General features: G+C 42.5%; 2 protein-coding genes across 3 annotated transcripts in view; both read right to left on the bottom strand.

Moving 5' to 3' along the window:
* stard9 (StAR-related lipid transfer (START) domain containing 9) overlaps positions 1-6,431 on the bottom strand; it is a 70,080-nt gene extending 63,649 nt beyond the window's left edge. For both annotated transcript variants that reach the window (XM_063183750.1, XM_063183752.1), the window contains exons 1-2: positions 6,138-6,431; positions 1,756-1,825 (exon numbers count right to left, since the gene is read on the bottom strand). In XM_063183750.1, the coding sequence (XP_063039820.1) occupies positions 1,756-1,825; positions 6,138-6,184 (117 nt within the window). In that variant the 5' untranslated portion in view covers positions 6,185-6,431. The remainder of the gene's footprint in view (positions 1-1,755; positions 1,826-6,137) is intronic.
* Positions 6,432-6,889: 458 nt separating this feature from the next.
* The window catches only part of cdan1 (codanin 1), a 30,778-nt gene continuing 20,520 nt past the window's right edge, over positions 6,890-17,147 (bottom strand). Inside the window, exons 24-28 of the mRNA XM_063183749.1 lie at positions 11,312-11,419; positions 10,590-10,653; positions 9,779-9,954; positions 8,721-8,831; positions 6,890-8,318 (exon numbers count right to left, since the gene is read on the bottom strand). Coding sequence (XP_063039819.1) covers positions 8,220-8,318; positions 8,721-8,831; positions 9,779-9,954; positions 10,590-10,653; positions 11,312-11,419 — 558 coding nt within the window. The 3' untranslated portion in view covers positions 6,890-8,219. The remainder of the gene's footprint in view (positions 8,319-8,720; positions 8,832-9,778; positions 9,955-10,589; positions 10,654-11,311; positions 11,420-17,147) is intronic.

Raw genomic sequence — 17,147 nt, 5'->3', positions numbered from 1 at the left:
TGTGTAGGATCTATATACTGTATGCCTTACAGTGTTTAATACACAAACACTAACATCTACCCTGAAAGGGGAGAGGCACTGAGGCACTGTTTGTGTAACTTTCATCTAATTCACCCCCTTACACAAACTCTTCTTTTTCTCTGGTCCCTCCAGGATGATCAGTTCTTTCTTCATCCAGCCTCCTCCATGTCCCACAGATAACCCTGACCAGCCTCACTTTCTCCATCTCCCTTACGCTTGCTACCTACTTCCTTTTCATGCATACCCAGTAAGCCGTTCCTTCTCTTAATACTAACACATTACAACTATCATAGTTGTGTAATTAAGCATCCGTATGGTTCATTGCAATGTGGTTACTGTTACTGATTGAATTTATCCCTGTTCACTTAACTATGCATGATGCGTCAAAGCATATATTATGTTGGGACCACAGTGGCTGCATGAAACGATTTACAGTTGTATCGCAAATTATTTTTGTAGTCAAGGATTGGTCGACAGAATATATTATACAACAAAATGCCTGCTTCTGATTCTCAGTATTGTGCAAGTTGGGCAGTGGTCTTTGAGTGAAAGCTGTGGAACCTAACGACAAGCTCATGAACATTGCATATGCATTATTATTATTATTATTATCATGCACAGACACACACGTGCACATACACACATGTGCACACACACACACACACACACACACACACACACACACACGTGCACACACACACACACACACACACACACACACACACACACACACACACACACACACACACACACACACACACACACACACACACACACACACACACACACACACACACACACACGCACACACACACACACGCAAACACACATAGGGAAACTCTCACGGACAGACATCCAACAGAGCAGGTTCCAAAAGCCTGTGTCGAGTGTAAAGGTATGCGACTCTGTCACACACTCAAGGCCATGTAATGTTTGTTTAGATGTCATTGTGCCCATGCGTGTGACTGTGAGTGTGTATGCGTGTGTGCTTCAAACGCCTGTAATCAGACAGGAAATGCCGTCTCCCTTCAATAAACTTCCTGTTGTTCTGACAGCCTGTCACTGACCTCCTCCCATTGCAAAACATAAACAAAGGCTTTCGGCCAGACACACAAATATAGAGGTAGAGATTTTTGTCGGTTGGTCGCTCACTCTCTCTCTCTCTCTCACTCACTCGGTTTCGTAAAGCATTCCTGAAGACTTGTTCCAAGTCAGTGTGGTATGTTGTAGCAGGTGGGAAGCCTATGATTTGTTCACCCAGAGTGTGACTCGCTCCTCCAAGTTTTGGGGAATGGTCTTTCATAGGGAGACCAACAATTTACAGTTTACATGAAATACATTATACTACTTATGCTAGGACCAAGCCATGTCTTCTCTTCCAATTTTTGACCTGGGATCCTGGGTCATTTTCAGGTTACCTGGCCTCCCGGAGATGGTCAGGCCAGGTACTGCAATGACCCAGTCTGTCTGTATGTTTACCAGTCTGTCTGTCCGCTATAGAGGCTATTTTTTAGGCTATTTTTGTGAGGCAAATTATTGTCACATGCTTTTGATCATCAAGCATTTGTAGACGGTAATGTCAACATGGACCACAGTTTACTGTGACAGAAAACCCCAAAAAAACTTTCAGCAGGTCATATTTTGTCCAGTAGGGAAAAGGGGCAGGTGCTTTAGCACCCCGGCCTCATCCCTATCTGTGCAGGTCTATGCTTATGATTCTAGATTAAAACTCACCTTCAGGTTCTTCACCCTCACCACCTTCTCCTCCACCTGCACCGCCAGTCGGCCGCCATCCGCGCTTTCTCTGGGAAAACACACATACAACACACAACTGTTATTTCTCTTCTCCATAAATGGTTAACTCTGGATGGCTTTTGGGAAGGTTAAATATACATACAGTACATACCACCACTGTGAACAGCATACTCTCATATTGTATATCATCATGTTTATGGCTGAAGTTTTGCTTAGTGTTAAAACATCATGGAAAACCACCTCCTGATAAACAAATCGGTAAAAACAAATACAAACTCAAATGTTTTCAAACATGACGGACATATGCTTCAGACAACTGCATATGCAAGAGCAACAAAACACGTCATTCAATGAGAGTCCATGGCGGTTTCCTGCTTGGGTGAAGGATGGGGTCAACAACTGAAACAAGCATGAAGGACACATGACCTCCCCGAAATGTGAAGTGAAAAAGTATGCAAGCGGTCGCAACAAAGACTTCCACTATGAAAGCAGACTGTCTCATGAATAACAGCTGAATCTTAATGAGAAGCACAATAATATTCTATCGTCACGAGTTCCATCGCTCTCGTGTCTTGGCGACTGACTGATACACTTGATTAGCGTTGAGTGAAGTCATGTGTACGTCTTTGACCGACTGCTCTCAGGGGGACCATTGTTCTCATGGAGAATCCAAAAAATCCTACCAAAAAAAGCCATAACCAGGCCCTACCGTGGCCTAACGGTAGGGCACTAGGTTACTATGCCAACGAGCTGGGTTCGATTCCTGTACGGGTCATTTGCCGGTCCTTCCCCGTCTCTCTCTCCTGTCCCTCTATCACTATCCTATCATAAATAACATATCCACTCTGAACTTAAACATGCAATGAGATTCTAATGTCCGTTTCGTCACGTCTGTGATGTACTTGATAATGTGCTATTGGATACTGAGAAAACAGGCAAACAATTCATTAACTTCTGTGTAATTACAATTACCGGTACATTGTACAGTGTGTGTGAATGACGACAAAGAAATCCATTCTTTTGTATTCTATTAGCTAAGCGAGGGCATTCAATTTAATGAAATATGCAACACTGGTGTAATTGTTCAATGACAAAAAAGTCCATGCCATATTCTAATATGCAGGGTGAAGCATAAATGCAATTTCATTGTGTGCAGTGAACACTTGTGTGGTGTGGAGTGCTGGTGTCAGAATGACAATGGGAGTTGGAGTTTCCCAGATGGGCTTTCACTTCACTTTTTTTCATTTTTAGGATCTTCAAAAACTGCACGGCAATCTGCATCATGGCTTTTGATGGAGCTAGCTGTTGTCAGCTGGTGCTGCTGCTGCTGACGTACCTGTTTGACTAATGGCCGTAATGATTTGTGTTGGAGTAATGAGCGTAATGATTTGAGCCGTTTTCCATCTGTGCTGCAGAAACGCTCTGCACACAGGAAGAGTCGTGCTGACTGACTGTAACGTAAGCAGCTCTCCATTCATTCCAATATGGCTCAAGACAGCTGAGGGGAGACATCTGTGTAGTGTGTGTGTGTGTGAGAGAGAGAGAGAGAGAGAGAGAGAGAGAGAGAGAGAGAGAGAGAGGGGGGGGGGGGGGGGGGGGGGGTACAGGGAAACGATAGAGTGGGCAAGGCAGATTGAGGAAGAGGGGCAGGGAACAACTGTGTTAAAGTGAAAGTGTGTGTGTGTGTGTGTGTGTGTGTGTGTGTGTGTGTGTGTGTGTGTGTGTGTGTGTGTGTGTGTGTGTGTGTGTGTGTGTGTGTGTGTCTGTCTAAGAGAAAAACATTGGCAGTGTAGGAGAGACTGGTGTGTGTGTGTGTGTGTGGGAGAGAGAGAGAGAGAGAGAGAGAGAGAGAGAGAGAGAGAGAGAGAGAGAGAGAGAAAAAAGAAGAGAATGAGGGGGTAGAGGGAAGGATAGATAAAGTGAGTGAGAGAGTGGGCAGCACAAGTGTTTATGTGTGTGAGAGAAAGAGAGTGTGCAAGATAAAGAGACAAGAGAGAAAGTGAGGGAAAGGGGGAGAGAGAGAGAAAGCGTGAAGAAGAAGGCAAAGAAAGAGTGCAAGGAAAATGGGGACAGCTGTGTGTTTTCTTCAGCTGCCGGCTCCTCGGGTCGATCCAGCTGACGCAAGACCCTGAAATCACAGCCACAGCTCTGCAGCGTAGAATGCAGAACTGTGTGTGTGTGTGTGTGTGTCGGAAAGAGAGAATGAGAAAAGTCCTTGGGTGATAAACGCACACAAGTACGTAGAGACAAGAAAGGGAAAAAAAATAATCATTTGGAGAGGCAGTGTGGGTTTGCGTCGATGACTGTTGGGAGTGAGAGTCTCTCTGTGGAGGGTCGTCTTTCTCCTCCTTCCTCCTCCTCGTCCTCTCAGCCCTGCTCTCACACATAAGGAGAGAGGCTGGTCAGCCTTACTGCTGCTCTGGCTCTGCTCTGCTCTCAGTCAGCCTGTGCCAGCCCCTAAAAATACAAGGCCTTACACTGGCCCTGGTTGGCAATGGCAAGGACTGTTTACGGCACAGGCCTACAGGGCACAGGCCTAGGTGCCTAAGAACCAAGGGGGCCCTGAAGCCCAAACCTCTGCGCTACGAAAAGCACCACTTCATTATTGTTTTATACCGTTATGTATGTCCTCAGTTTGCGTTGAAATTGCACTTTTAACGTCTTTATTTTCACATTTTCTTGGGTGAGAAACCCCTGAGTCCTCAAGAACAACAAAGGTCTTCTAACAGCTTCACTAACCGACCCCGCCATAACTTTTGGAAACTTGTGACTCCATGGAGGGGGTGCCTTTCTTGTTGTCTTGCCCAGGGACCCATGGAGCCATAATCCATCCCTGGGCAACACTGGTCCTGCCCAAAACCTCAAGATGCTGGGCACCGGGCCTCCGAGCCGGTGCCGGCACCAAGAATCAAAACCAAAAATAAAGAAACAGAGAGAGAGAGAGAGAGAGAGAGAGAGAGAGAGAGAGAGACAGAGACAGAGACAGAGACAGAGAACGAGAGAGAACGAGAGAGAGCGAGAGCGCAAGAGAGAGAAGAAAAAAAAGAACTAACTACTTGAAGCCCTCAACTGAAAGAGGAAAAAAAGTATTTTGTAACAAATGACATGAATAAGCACTTGTCGTCATGCTCAACCCTGTAGTTACGCTATTGTCTTTGGGTAGAGCACACTTTGTAGTAGCAACCACAAACTTCCAGTCCCTTATTGAAGCCAAGTCTAGTTATTATTGAAGCACCATACAGTAGCCCTCCTCTGGGATCTCTTAAAGGGTAGTGCGAATGAAATGGAAAAAGTAGGCTTACATTCAAAAATAGCATCTCTCTTCAAACAAAAACATGTGTTGCGATAACTGCGATGCCTTTTCATGAATTTGTATCACACAGACAGTTCACTGTAAAGTCACCGATTGTCATGCAAAAGCCATGTGGGAGATGATTTAAATGGAACAGGGAGGGAGGATTTGCAGAATGACCACATCCTGAGTGCAGAGACACCATTAGGTTCACTCAGTGGTTCAGCAATAGGCTTAGCTATACACACAGGCCTACTATACCATCCATCAAAGGCTACAGAGTGCAACATGCTGTTGTAATTTAGACAACGTGTGGAGAGGGTTGGTAGGCTATATGGAGGCCAAAGTGTTATGAGCCCACAAGAATGAAACTAGTTAACTAAGCTCAAGAGTATTTTACAAGCTGAATAAAGAATAGAGCCCAAGACATAGGGGGTGGGTGCTGCATTTATTCAGGTGTCCAATAAGTGGGCAGAAATGTCAGAAACAGTGTGACGAATAGGGAAGTTGAAAAACGTTGCCCTCTCAATAGTTGTGCTTTACATTGTATCATTATTGAAAATTCACGTATATAGACTAGACTAGGCCTACTTTTAACTTTTAATGAAAAGTTATTTCTTCCGTGATCGTTTTCCCCTCTTACAATTCTGGATTTTGCGAGATTCGTGCGCCTCAGTTTACGCACTTTGTAATGACAAGAAGTGAGTGACACAGTTTCACTTCCAAAGACAAAGGCGAAGTCAACCACATGCTCTTGGAAGCTACTGGCTCCCAATCGGAAAATGTCTATACGCTAATGACCGCAAGCAATGTTTTGATCACGCTAGAAGGTGAAATCCAGAGCTAATGAAGCTTGAGTTTTTTCCGCGACACCTGGCGCGAATCTCTGCTGTCAAAGCTTTCCACTCTCCTAGCAACCTCTCCGTGGCGCAATACAGATGGCACCGTGTAGCCGCCTCTTGCTAAACCATTTGCCTCTTCTGATGATGTTTAAACAAGCTGTCAATTCAAATGAGACGACACACATGCTACCCATAGAACTACAATCAATAAGTGACTCAATAATCACCTTGAATTGAGTGGACGCACGCGAATCGCCACTTTAACGTTTGCCATGTTGCCGACTCCAGTCAGCGGACTCCAGCCGCTGAACTGACGGCAACTTCGAACTTCGCTCGTTCACTAATTCCCACGGCTGCGACTGCTTGCTGAAGAAGGCATGGGGCCGATGAACCGATGATTTAGTCCAGTTATGCATGCTAGATCGACCGGGTGAAATTAGCCCATGTCCTCCCAGGTCACGGCGGAGAATGACTGAATGCGAGTGAGTGCGCTAGGACTTCCTGCTGGTAGGCTGACTTGACTTGGCGGGCGAGGGCGGAGAGAACAGTCTCCACGCTGCGCTTGGGGAGTTTGTTATTATGAGTAGCTCTAGTAAACTATGCCTCCCCCTACTTTCAACATTGATAAAGACGTTGTCCGTGGACAGTGTCTCGACAACGTCTTGGTAAAAAATTCTTCAAAAGCTTCCCACGCAATTAAACCATCACATTATAGCCATATAATAATTCCAGAGAATTCCATTAGGAATTGAATCATTCCCAAAACTGAGCATTGAAGATCAACACACTCAATGTCGGCGAAATGCTTTACCTTTCCCCACAGTGCTTGGACTTCAATATTTACCTGCTAAATAATAGTCATTGCAATTCACAGTTCAGCTTTATCCAACTAGAACAGGCATAGTTTTGAGAGTAGGTAAGAAGTAACAAACTTGTAATAATAGGCTACTTGTGAAAGGAAAAAGCAGAAGTACTTCAGTTCAACTTTTAAAATACCTTTATTTATGAATAGAAACATCCTAAAACTTGTTTTACAATAGTTTACAAGCAGCTGACAGTTGAAATATTTTCATGTCCCACATGAACTAAGTCCATCACAAGTGCATCTCTGTGCATTTAGGAGCGAATCATTCCAACTTAACATAAGCAGCACAGTGGAATATTCATATAAAACGTTAAGTATTATAACAAGAAGACAATACAAACATAATTAGTAGTACATACTATTAAAATATAAATATAAAAAATTAAATAACCATCTTCCCGTAAACTTTATTATTCTATTATCAAGAGCTCTATTTCCCAATGAACCCTGTTCGATTCCTATTGATCTGCTCATCTCCCTCCTCCGGGTGCATTCCGAGAACATGGTTAAGCAATAAGCCTGGCTGAGTCAACCTACAGAAAGTGGTAAACCTGCTAATAGATAGCCTTCAGTTATCATTTAGTAAAGAAAATGAGGACTCTGGACTCTTTTATTAGCGGTTTTACCACTAACAACAGGTTGACTTAACCTGGTTTGCTTCTGAACCAACTTCTTGGAGTACCCCTGTGGAACTGACCAGTCCAGCAGTGACACTAACACAACACTGCTCCTAAAATAACCCTTTCCTTCCTCTTTTCCCATGCTGAGTATCCCTCCTTTGGCTAGATAATGTTAGGTAGTGAAAAAACAAATTGGCACATTACAGTTCAAATCTCCATGTTCTTCTGACGGGGTCCATGGAGTTAAGGGAAGTTGAAGACCCATGTCCAAAAAGAGAACAGCAGAAGGTATAACGGAACTTGGACAGAGATTGTTATTGTTTAAAATGAGCGTGATTGGCTACATGTATTCAGCAAGTAGTGAGAGGGGAGGGAAACAAAGAGTACAATTTTATGACTCAAAGGCAGATCGCTTGGCAGCAACACATTCTACAGGCACTTTTCATAAAACCGACAGCACAAGTCCTTGCCAGCAGCTCAAAACAAACCGCAAGCAGAATCACGGCCCTCAGATCTGGAGTGGAGACCCAAGAGGAAATGGCATCGTTAAGAGTCATGACATCAGCTCATGAGCGATGGTAGCAAAGCCTCGTCCAAGTAGCACAAGGGAAAAAGCAACTTCCACAGTCCACCATCAAACCAGCCAATCGCAGGGGCCAAACACAAGTTCAACTCTTTCTAATTGGCTCACACAGTTACTCCGTAGCAATAGAGGCTGTGCTCCAGTTTGCGTTGTCTTTGGTAACGGTACGCCTCTCTGCATCGCACCAGGCTCTAGTCCACACCCTGTGAGTTGCCTTGAGGAGATGGCTCCCTCTGCTGGTTTACTGGGAGATTTGCAGGACGTCTCTGTGGCCCGGCAGTGAGATGGGGGACGACGGGACAGAAGAGATGGACAGCTCCTGGAGCTTTTCTATAGACTCCTGGAACACAATCAATCAATCAATCAATCAATCAATCAATCAATCAATCAATCAATATTCATATAGAAAATTCACAATCAATTATCATTCAATAATGAGCTAAAAAATTACACGTCGAACAAAAGCATAGAGGACAGAGCTTTGCTGGAGCAGTAACCACACAGCCGGTTGCTGTTTTGATCTACACAGATGATAAGGTTACAAAATTACTTTGCATTGTATTAAAGGTGTAACACTATCATGAAGAACACATTGTAACAAAGTTTGTAATTCCATGTTACCACCAAGCACTTTCATTGTGTACTACCATAACATGCTGGTAGAGGCTTAGGTATGCACGACGTAAGCAAGTTATGTATATTGTCACACAAATTGAGACAATAAAACCAAACAAACAGTTACCATGGTCCAGGACAGATCGAGTAAGCTCTTCCAATGTGCAGCCATGTCCTCCTTTCCCAGAAGTCTCTTCTCCAAAAGCAGACTGAGCAAGACTCTGAAGTTGTGGCAGTTCTGGGATGCCAGAAAAGAGGGAAGAGGTAGGAAAGAGTTAGAGAACCAGACCAATTGGAGCCAATTTTGGTCCCCTAGGGGAAATTCTTTCTATGCACTTTATCCCATTTGGACTAGTGAATCACATTGAAGTACACACACTAGTCCGTAGCAGTGGGCTGCCTGCTGAGCGGCGCCCGGGGAGCAGTGTGGGGGTTAGGTGCCTTGCTCAAGGGCACTTCAGCCGTGGTCCGGTCGGGCATTGAACCGGGAACCATTGGGTTGCCAACCCAGTGGTCTAACCACTGAGCCACGGCTGCCCCCTCAGGTTGGTCCCTGCTGTTTCATGTACCCACGTGTCTCAGAATATCAGTGCAAGGAGCTTTAACATTGAAAAGATCTACAATAAAAACAGCACCACTGTAGTACAATCTATTGAACTTTGTGCAATTGTTCTACATTTGGATTAAATACTCCTTACCAGTATATGGATTAAATACTCCCTGCCAGTGTTTCAAGTCAAGCACAGCTTCAACTAATTCAAGTTTGTTAAAAACCATAAGTGGTCTTGACATTAAATTCAAATGTCTTTAATATTATTTTACAGCTGATCTGCAGATTTTAAGACATGCCCAGTCATATTGGCACATTTCCAAAACTTTTCATAGCTGCAGAATACTCTGCCAAGACAATGCCGCAGTCCACTGCACTGACAGCTTGTGTTCACTCACTCTGCAGAGAGCAGCACACAAGGAGGCAGATCAACCACTGTTATAAATTGATGCAATCGAGGCATACAGTAAGCCATGACGGCCCCATCACTGATTTCAAATGTTATTATTGTTAGTAATTTATTTAATATTAAATTTAACATATGGGATGTGGTACTCAGGTTATTGTGCGTAATTGATTTCATTCACTTTATTCAGATTATTAATGAATTGAGTAATGTGAGTAGTGGTACTCACATCTGCGTGCGTGTTGTTGAGCGTGGCTGTGAGGGTGGGCGAGGAGAAGAGCAGGTGGAGGGGGGCAGGGAGGATGAAGGGAAGGCCTCTGCCCTCCCACAGGCTCACCAGCTGCTCCAGCAGAGCCCGCACACCCCCCTCCTCCACAGGGCTGGCCAGAGGCAACTCTCCTGATACTGTGGACACGCACGCACGCACAGCAACACAGCCGAAAGTAAGAAACATCAAAAGGAAAATTGAAATAAAGGAACATTGAAAGAAATTAAAAATGAAGGACAGACAGACAGACAGACAGAGAGAGAAAGAAAGAAAGAAAGAAAGAAAGAAAGAAAGAAAGAAAGAAAGAAAGAAAGAAAGAAAGAAACAAAGAAAGAAAGAAAGAAAGAAATGACCGCTTGCTGACAAAGAAGTAAATCACAACCATAAAAGCGGCAAAAACTCTCAATACATTTAATAATAATAATACTTTCGTTTTATATAGCGCCTTTCAAAACACCCAAGGACGCTTCACAGAGTGTTGTGTTGGAGAGTGTGAGTGTGTGTGCGCGTCAGTGTGTGAGCATGTGTGTGAATGCGTGAAAGTGCTTGTGGAACTAGCAGCCATAAGCCTCCAGGAAGAGATGTGTCTTAAGGTGTTGCTTAAACATGGCCAGTGCTTTTTGCATAAACAAACAACAGCAGAAAATCATTCAGAAAGAAACCGACAAACTATATATGGAAGACAAAACCCAGGAGAGTGTGAGAGTGTGTAGACTGCGGAGTCAGTGCAGTACAGTGTACGTCAGTGTGGTGTTTGATCTGTATTGCTCACCCAGCCTGCAGGCCAACATGACTGTGCATCGCACCAGCATCTGCTCCGGCACCACGGACAGAAACTACACAGAGAAGAACAAAAGGCAGAGGAATAAGAGTAAAGATAAAATCTCAAGGGATGACATACAGCAAGATAAAAAAAAACACAAACACCTTTTTTCTTTTTCAGAGAAATAAGAATAAAATAAAATGGCAAGGCGATGACATCTCTCATGACAGAAGTACAAACACCTTGTTTGCTTTCTTTGATTGTGTAGTAAGTCATTAAGTTAAGAATACCACACTCTCTCGTAGTGGGTCTCCAATGAAATAACCAGTTTGAAAGGAAAGATGGATTGCACTATTCAGCTTCTATTAACATTTATTTTCAGTTGTTTTTGGGATGTCTCTTTCAGCACCTCATTTGACATTGCGTAGCACAATCATTTGTTTTGAGTGACTTGATTGATTGATACAATTTGTTTGCTGTGACTTGTTTGATTGATTTGTTTAATGTCAGCTTACAGCAGATGAGAGAAATGCTAGGGAAAAAAAGCTGAAAAAAACATACATCAACTGCAAATAACCACCTGCAGATACATAGTAAGTTAGTCAGGTTTCATGAGTTAGTGTGGGGAAAACAGCAGTGCATTGATAAGTTAGTTTAATAATCTTACATGATGTATTTTTATAGAGATACTTCAGTGTAGAGTGTAGTGCACTGATCTCTGGCTAATGTACCTTTCGACAGCGCAGTGTGTCTTTGGTTCTGTCCAACAGAGTCTGCAGCTGTTGGATGGTCACCACTTCCTCCTCAGCCCTGGGTCCCACTGCAATGCTCAACACTTCCTATAAGACACACAGCACACTTCAATGCAATTCAAATCTAATTTGAAGTGGACAAAGGTCATTGTTCAGTTGTCATTTATTACTTCACTTTATTATTAATATTGGTCCCGTCTTATGCAGTAATTTCTGTCTTGTTAATGTCAGACCTGTGTATGTCTATGTCTTTGCATCTGATAGAGAGAGAAACTGAAGAACCGAAGAAGCTGACAATAAATATGACTGGACCTAGCTTGACTTGAAAATTGCATGGGGAAAGACCATATGTTTCAGCCCAAGTGCCAATTCACAACACCAGGCCTATAATTCATTCATTATAGTTCATAATTCATTATAGCATTATAGTACAGCATAGTAGGGAGGAAGCCTACCTTAATTACATGAATAAATGAATCAACAATGCAATATACAGTAATGGAACACTCCTTCAAAGCCATCTCTAAGTTAACACCATTATTTCCAACTGTTCATGTTAACGGGAGAGATGTGAAAAAACATCATAAACAATATGCTTCATTAGCGTTATGGTTTTAAATCACAAAAAAAGAGATTTGTCTGTTCTGAGGTACCCAAATCACCAGGAAGACGTTGAAGCGCAAGTACCCCACATTAGCAGCATGCATGATGTAGGACCACATGTCGAGTCGACATGCACATACTCACATACAGCACCGCATCCCTCCCACACAAACATCTCCCTATGACACACCAACACTAGCCCTCCCATTAGCCACTGTTGTGAGAGTTAGTTCAGCAGTCACAGATGAAAGGACAACTTTCTCTTGAAGTTGTTTTGTCTTCCAGCGACAACAACCACCAGATGTGGGGAGGAGGAAGAGCGTGTGTGACGACGAGACGAGAGCTTGATTCAGAGGGGGTGGCCAGGTCTGCCTGTCTGGGCTATTGTTTACTAATGTGCGCACTTGGTTGGCGTACTGTATGACAGCTGATTTGTTTTCATCTGACAGCTTTTTTGTTTTCGTGGTGGAGGGGGGGGGGGGAGTATTTATCTTGCCATGTGTGAGATTTTAATGAGTTTGTTTTCTTTTTGCTGGCGACAGGATGATGAAAGCACAGTGGGAGCGGTATAATGGAAGTGGCTAAATAATGTGCCTTGTAAAACAGCAGGAAGAAAGAAAAATAGGCAGCACCAGAGTGTGCGTGGTTCAAGTATGCGGATTACTTTCCGTTTTTGAGTGACAGGGACTACTTAGGTAACTGCTTATCTGCCACTCAAACCACCTGTAGTGGCCTAGACCTTCTGTGGTGCAAGGGAAACAAACAAGTCACTCCAACCAGCTTCAACCGAAAACTGCAGTCTACCCCACATGCACCACAACTCCAAAGAGCAAGGGTGGTATGTTATTTCCTAAATCAAATGTTTTCTTCACCAGTCAAATTGGTTAGTTGGTGTTCATCTTACTAGCCAAACACACAATCATTATTTGGTTAAAGTGACTAGTAACATGTCTTATCAAATGACCCTTTGTAGGCCTTACACTGCTGGGTAACCTGGATTCATTACATTACACTTAGCTGACGCTTCTATCCAAAGCGAATTGGTTATTTACACGGTATTGGTTACAGTCCCTGGAGCAAGGTGGGGTTGGGTGCCTTGCTCAAGGGCACTTCCGCCATGGATGTGAAGGGAGTGGAAAGGGTGGGATTCGAAATGACGAACCTCTGATCTTAAGACCACCTCCAGAGCTGCCCACTAGTCCACTTAGGCTATGAGCCGAGGGGTCAACCGGTGCCATCTGGGGGGAGGAATGCTAGCAATGTTTTTTGGCAAGGTATATCCCCCCACTAGTAGAAAAAGCTTGATAGCAGTCATGGGGTGGTAGCGAAATCACTTTTTTCAGCTCTTGAAGTTACTATCCCCCTATAATAAATACTGTTTTTTTATATCGGCTGTATATGTAGTTATGGCTTATGTTGGGGGTATTGCCAATATCCTATACCATCGTGCTTGTTATCACTGGAAAGGGGACCTTTCAGGCTTTCATTTCAGCCCATTAATGAATCTGTCTGACATACACAGAAGCCACAGCACGTCATTAAACCAGAAATAGCTCCCATTTTCACACAAATTGTGCCAAAACTGTGCACTTTCGTTTACATCTGTGGCATGAAAGAACACCAAGGACACCAAAGTTAACAACCTCAATACTCAGGGCACTCTACCGATTCAGAAAATGTATAATATGCCCATGCTATCATTTAGTATATGTCTGTGAGACCCTTAAATGTCACTTGTGCAACCAGCAAAAATGTCTTCAAAATCGGACCCAATAGAATGGACTAATACAATGCCGGTATCACTTTACTTAAACAAACTTTGTTTATACTGTAGTTCATATGTGAATGTACATAACATTCACAAGTTGTTAAAGTATTCAATTATTGTAGTGCAGTGTTTCTCAAAGTGGGCCAGAAGCCCCCCTAGGGGGGCGCGTGAAGTCAGAAGGTTTTTCTTTTTTAATACTTTTCTGCTTTGCCATTAAGTCACTAATATTTAGAGAACATAGGCCATACTGTACGTGTATATCAGGCTCTAATAAACTTCACGACGGCCTATTTATTTGTATTTTCGTAACCATTTTGCTCGAGGGGGGCGCAGACAGACACCCTTCCTCTGAAGGGGGGAATGGCACGAAAAATTTGAGAAACACTGTTGTACTGTATGTGAAGAAATACAATCTAGATGGTAGGCCCTGGAATGATAGGGCATTGGGTAACACTTTACTTAAACCACTCAAATATGGTATCTCATTAACAGAATTTAGATAAATGTTCATATACAACATTTTATACAGGCTATTTCATAAACAAATAGACTGAGACCATATACAAGGGGTTACAAGCCAATAAAGAAACATGTTGTAAAGGGAATATGTTAAATGAAAGAATAGTTTCATATAGATTTATATTATTTCGTCGTCAATACTCTTCATCTTCCATGTCATCCCCTTCATCTGAACTGTCTATGGTTGCCTGGTTTCCGCACACTCTCAGTTTACACATGTCTGTGCACCTGAGGCCATTTACCAGACAAACACAATGATGGCTAGAGCATTTTGTAGTGCAGTTGCACGAAAGAAGGTCCAGGACAGCTTGGGATATTGTCAATATTCTATACAATAGCGCTTGGTATTACTGGAAAGGGGACCTTTCATTCTTTCATTTCAGTCCATTCCCGAATGTTTCTTACACACACAGAGGTCACAGCACTTCATTAAACCAGACATAGGTCACATTTTATCACAAATGTTGGCTAAACTGTTTGATTTCGTTTATCTCTGTGGCATGAAAGAACGCCAAGGACACAAAATTACACAACCTCAATACTCGGTGGACTCGGAAAATGATAATATGCCCATACAATTATTTTGTATATGTTTGTGAGGGCCTAAAATTTGACTTGTGTAACCACCAATAGTCTTCAAAATAGTAGCCAATATAGCAGGTCATTAGCTGGAAATATCAGGCCTTTTTTCCTGCCAATGTTTGTGCTGACATTCACAGAGGTCATTAAACCAATAATTTCTCGGCCCTATCGTGGCCTAATGGTAGGACACTGGTCTGTATACGCGGCTGACCCGGGTTCGATTCTGAACCGTGCCCTTTGCCGACCCTCCCCCATCTCTCCCTCCCAACTCGCTTCCTGTCACCTCCTTCACTGTCCTGTCTCATATAAACAAAAAATAAAGGCTTGAAAAGCCCCCCCCCAAATACTCAAATGATCACTCCTGCCAATTTCGATATGCTGTTGTATTGCTCACATTACCCTTGACTTGTCAGTACCCGGAGATGCTGCATGCTGCTATTCTAATGGGGGCAGATTTTGTTTACATTTAAAAAAAATCTTAACATGGGCCTACTCCAAATATTTTCCCAAAAGGTAACACCTGCCCCCATTACAATGACCAGGATCTTGGAAAAGGCTGAAGAAAAAAAAAAATCTCTGGTACTGACAAGTCCAGGGTAGTGTGAGCATTACATGCATGTTGAAATTGGCTGGCGTTATCCTTTAAACCAGTAATTTCTCACAAATTCCACCTCAACTGTATGATTTATGTTGTCCCTATACCATGGGAAACCATCAGGGTCACAAAACCAAATGATTTTAAAAATCTAGGCATGCTGTTGATTCAGAAAATGTATAATGTACCCATACAATATTTGCAGGAGCCTTTAAAAGACCGTAATGATCCTCAAGGCCCTAATGACCTATTTTCTGACCAATTCTGTAATATCTCCTTACAGACATACATACAAATGTTGGATAAAAAGAAAAATGAATGAATATATGTATGTATAGTGTATATAGGCCTACATACAGTATGAATGTATGTGCATAAGAATGTATAAATCCGCTTTGAAATGGTACTGTTGTCAGTAAATGATCAAATTGCACATACAGCACTGCTTAATAATAGACATATTGTCCTGCCAGACATTTCACAGATTACTGACCAAAAGCTTATTGAAAGAAATAAAAAGCTTATTGAAAAAAAATATTTCCCAAAATGTAATATGGTAGCCCTTCACCACATGATAATTTCAAAGGCTAATTTTTTGCCATAGAGAAAAGGTGTGTGTGTGTGTGTGTGTGTGTGTGTGTGTGTGTGTGTGTGTGTGTGTGTGCGTGCGTGCGTGCGTGCGTGTGCGTGAGCAGAAGAAATTCAAACTTGATGCCATCTGAAATTTGTGTCAAAATTCAATATGGCTGCTATTTCCCAAAATGGATGACTTTCATGCATTTTTCTCAATACTGTGGGGCCATAATATAGGCCTACTACATAGTAGATTATTTTTTTCAGCACTTCTCTGTTATATTCTCTTACAGATATTTTACCAAAGGTTGACTAAACAAACAAAAAATAAGTTTGATTTCGCTTCCTTGAAGCAGAGAATAGTCCTCCTACAATGGTCAAATGGCACATACTGTAGACAGTCAACTGCTGAAATAACTAGGCCTATGGTCCTTGCAATGACGTAAGCCTATAATATTCATTGATGAGTACGGTTCCTTTTTTTAGCACAATTATTTCCTATTGCCTAATGGACAAATGTATTAATTCATTCATTCTTTCTTTCATTTGATTAGGACAATACACACTAATCAATACATCAGTTAAAAAAAACATCAATATAAATATGCTGGTATTTGCATAGTTGCCAAATGTCATCCGTAGTCCTAAGGCAGGTAGCCATAATAAAAAAAGAATACTGCATTACAGTAGACATGACATTTTACCACAAACACCAAATATATCCAGAGTAAAACAATGTTCATACTATTAATTGATAGGAGCAGGTCTGGTTTGTTTTCAGCCACTGTTTACGGGTGATTTTGAAGATGCTGATGTTGTCACATAGCCTGGCCACGCCAAACCCCTAGGGGCGTCTAGATTTCTAGGCTAGTTGTCACACAGTCCGATATGAGAATGGCTGAACAATAGAAGGTGAATTTCGATTTTGCCACCGTGACATATCCTAAAGAAAGTGGTCAAAAATTGCTCAATTAAACATATACACAACACTGCTGAAACTAGGGCATCTCAAATTCCCTCCAACATTCAATATGGTAGACGTTTCTGAAACTATTCCAAATATTTTATCATTAACATTTATCCACCCTTAAGGGCTCTGCATACTTCACGTGCGCATTTTGTCGCATGTGGCGCGAGAACCATTAATGACGTCATCACTTGCGACAGACTATTCA

This window comes from Engraulis encrasicolus, chromosome 19 (assembly GCF_034702125.1).
Source record: "Engraulis encrasicolus isolate BLACKSEA-1 chromosome 19, IST_EnEncr_1.0, whole genome shotgun sequence".
Taxonomy (NCBI): domain Eukaryota; kingdom Metazoa; phylum Chordata; class Actinopteri; order Clupeiformes; family Engraulidae; genus Engraulis; species Engraulis encrasicolus.
Note: the sequence above shows the minus strand (reverse complement) of the source record. Positions and strands in the feature narration are given on the sequence as shown.